Source organism: Miscanthus floridulus, chromosome 11 (genome assembly GCF_019320115.1).
Source record: "Miscanthus floridulus cultivar M001 chromosome 11, ASM1932011v1, whole genome shotgun sequence".
Taxonomy (NCBI): Eukaryota; Viridiplantae; Streptophyta; class Magnoliopsida; order Poales; family Poaceae; genus Miscanthus; species Miscanthus floridulus.
Window position 1 is genome coordinate 48,554,865 of NC_089590.1, and position 3,741 is coordinate 48,558,605.

General features: G+C 48.7%; 1 protein-coding gene across 1 annotated transcript; it reads right to left on the bottom strand.

The window, feature by feature from the left end:
• Nucleotides 1–2,686: 2,686 nt before the first annotated feature.
• On the bottom strand, nucleotides 2,687–3,079 carry LOC136491907 (uncharacterized). Its single transcript, XM_066488110.1, has one exon. The coding sequence runs from the start codon at nucleotides 3,077–3,079 to the stop codon at nucleotides 2,687–2,689; it is 393 nt and encodes a 130-aa protein (XP_066344207.1).
• Nucleotides 3,080–3,741: the final 662 nt, after the last annotated feature.

Below are 3,741 nucleotides of genomic sequence, written 5' to 3' on the forward strand. Positions count from 1 at the left end.
AAAAGTACTACAACTCATGTATTTTCATCAAGTCATGATTCATAACTTAACTGAGCCAATTAATTCAAACATGCAGAACTATTCAGAGCAGGAGCAAAGCATTATAGGGCATTTGTTATTTTTATAACTCTTAAAATATAAATCCTAAATTCATGAAATTTTTACCAGACAACAACAATCACCTTAGTAGCACTCCACAAAAATTTCACAATTATTTGAGCACAACAACTGCAGTTATAAAAAAACAAATAAGACTACCATTCAAACCCTAACTGCACAAATCCATTTTTACAGCTAAAACTTTAAACTAAAACCTGACATATTATAGATCTAGTGCATAGCGAATTTCACAAGGATTCCAAAAAGTCCTCATTTACTATGATTTACGAATTTTCTACGATTTACTATGAATTTCCAAAGTTCCTGCAAAATAATTACAATCCAGTCCTTATAGCACTATTCACATGAGTCACAGGTTCTGCAGAAAGGCCCTCTCCTTTTGTCAAATTGTTGTGCGAGGTCCTTGACGGGGTCTAGGAGCAGAGGAGGCACTGGACTTCGCCGAATCCGGCTGGAGGAGGCTCGTCGGCGGCGATGGGGCGGCGGCGGAGCACCAGGGGCCATCGCGCGCATCCATGGGACAACTTGTCTTGGCACGAGGCGGCTCGTGGTGGCCCGGCCACATGCGCCGGCGGCCATGCCCTGCAGCACCACCGGCGGCAGGGCACTCCGACGACCACGGTGGCCAGGAAAGGGGCGCAGGAGTGGTAGCTCGAGCTGGAGATGGTGATGCCGTGCTAGGTTGGGACGGAGAAGGCCTGCAGCAGCAGCAACAAGCTCAGCTCGCAGGCGGCGGCCATGGTGGCTCCGCTCTGGTGCAGCCAGAGCGCGAGCAAGAGAGCGAGAAGGGACGGGGCAACACTGGCGCGCGATTATGGATGAGTAGGGTGTGTGGCAGCGCATGGCACAGGGGGTAGGACGCGCATCAGCCAGCTGCGGCCACGCGACAATGGTGGGAGCGCGCCCTGGTGCATGGCTGACGTGTTGGCCTGCTGTCGAACACCTGGCGTGCAGTCGGCGTGGGCAAGGTGGGGAGCCGATTTGGGCCACTTCCAGGCCGAATCAGACCTTGGGCCAAAAATGAAGTTTTCTCACCTCGGCCTGCTCTACATTTCTCATTTAAGTTGCCAAGTCATTAGAGCTCTGGATCAGCGGATAATTAGTGTCCTAATAGCCAGTGTCAATGGATTGACAGCGATTACCAAACTCCAAAAATCGATGGTCAAGACAAGGTCCAACGAGTGCCATCTTTATACATGCTCTTCGCCATCATGTGCACTCCAACTTTTATCTTTGGACCAAATTGAGTTGCTTAACAAACTTTGGAGAACGCGGGACGTCAATGCCGATGTCGATGAATTTCTAGACTTAGAATATTTCTAAGTGCTGAAATCAGCAGCAGGTTCCAACTTCGAGCCTCTGTTTGACTTATTTCCATGTTGATCTAGCTCTTGGTCCAAAAACAAAGTTTGTTCTACATGATATGGACTACAACTTTCATTTAAGGTCTAACCTCAAAACTGGTATAGAACTTCCTGTTCTACTTTGACCAAAGTAGGATCACGATGGAGCTTAAATTATCCTTTTTGATCCATTGGAGCGTTTTTTTGGCATTTGCCCAACATGAACCTTTCATGACTTTTGTTGTAGGATTCATCTAGAGTCATTTTGGCAAGGTTACAAGGTTTGGTTGACATCTTATGCTCTCATTCACTTAATAGTGCAATTCAAGCACTTAGTAAAATCTTTCCAACCAGGATATAACTTATCATTTCATGTGACTTTTTGATTCCAAACTTCATGAAACTTTTCCATAGATCAATATAGATGGGTATTGATGTGAGACACATGAAGATATTCCCATAACACTAGCCAAGCATATATCTTGAAAAGGGCCTATATGTAAAGCAAGGGTGCAATATCCAAGTTTAGGTTGGGGCTCATTTCTATAGGTTGGACCTTGGCATCTTCACCATCACTTAATATGCCATGTTTGAGCTTAAACCCATTGCTTAACTGGTGGCAAACACATGGGGTGTTACATGAGGTTGAGTCGACTACTTGGTCTATGCATGGCAAAGGAAATGGATCCTTTGGACATGCTTTGTTGAGACCCATGTAGTCAACACACATTCCCCATTTCCTACTCTTTTTTCGTACAAGAACGGGTTTGGCTAACCACTCAGGGTGGTATACTTCTTTGATTAACTTGACCACCAAAAGCTTTTCAATCTCCTCACCGATGGCCCTACGTTCTCCTCATCAAAGTGATGCAGGCGCTGCTTCACCAACTTGGAGCCTGGCTTGATCTTCAAGGCATGCTCGGTGACTTCTCTCGAAATGCCTAGCATGTTCGAGGGTCTCCACGCAAAGATGTCTCTATTGGCGCAGAGGAAGTCGATGGGCGTGCCTTCCTATTTGGAGGAAAGCATGGTGCCGATGCGCACCACTTTGCCCTCAGAGCTGCTAAGGTCTATGAGGACCTCCTTGGCACCCTCTATAAGCTCAAAAGACCTGACCGACCACTTGGGGTCAGGCGCTTCTTTGACGACCTCCTCCCTAATGTTCGCAAGCTCTTTGGAGGCGACAATTGTCGCGGCGTGTTCACAGCACTCAACCCTCGCATTCATAAGTGCGCTAGAAGGAGGTGCCAATGGTGATGACCCCACATGGACCCAGGCATCTTCAACTTCAAATAGGTGTAGTTGGAGACGGTTCGCATAGCATGGACAGTCCCAAGATTGCGTGGTAAGTTCCAGTGGAGCCCGACCACCTCGAAGGTAAGGGTCTCCATCCTATAATTGGTTAGATTCCCAAAGGTGATGGGCAGATTGATCTGCCCAAGTGGCATGGCCTGTTTTCCAGGTATGATGGCATGGAAAGGCGCCTCGGTCGGCTGAATGCGTGATTGGTCGATGCCCATGGCGTCGAGCATTTTAGCGTACATGATGTTGAGGTCGCTACCTCCATCCATCAGCACCTTGGTGAGCCGCTTCATGCCGATGATCGGGTCGACCATGAGCAGGGTATCTTCCTAGCTATGGGACGCTTTCCAAGTGGTCGGTCTGATCATAGGTTATGGTGGACTCTGACCATCGGAGGAAGGAAGGCATGGCTAGCTTGGATGTATAGACCTTATGGTGCACAAGCTTCTGGCGGCGCTTAGAGTCATAGGCCGCTGACCCTCCAAAGATCATGAGGCAGCCATCGAGCATCGAAAATCCACTGTCCTTCCCTTCAGCGGCATCTGTAGTTGGCTTGGGCTTCTTCCTATGTTCCCCCTTGTTGAAGCCTCCGGACAAGAACCACTTCATGAGGATGCAGTAATTATATAGGTACTTGATGGGGAAAGCATGGTTTAGGCATGGCCCTTTGAGCAACTTCTTGAAGTGGTTTGGGGTACCCTCAGTGGGCTTCCAACCCCCTTGATTGTCAGGTAGTGGCCACGAGCGAGCCCTCACACCGCTGCTTGTTCTTCTTCTTGTTGGGGCGGTTGGAGGCGCCTTCGCTAGTGTCCTCGTTCCTCTTTGCCTTGCTATCAAAATCTCCCTAACTACCTCCTCACCCTGAGGCATGGCTGGTGGTGATGTTGAGGAGCTCCTTGGTGGTTTGCGGGCCCTTACGTCCTAGCTTGTGAACCAGGGACTCGCAGGTGGTCTCGGACAGGAAAGCTCCTATGAC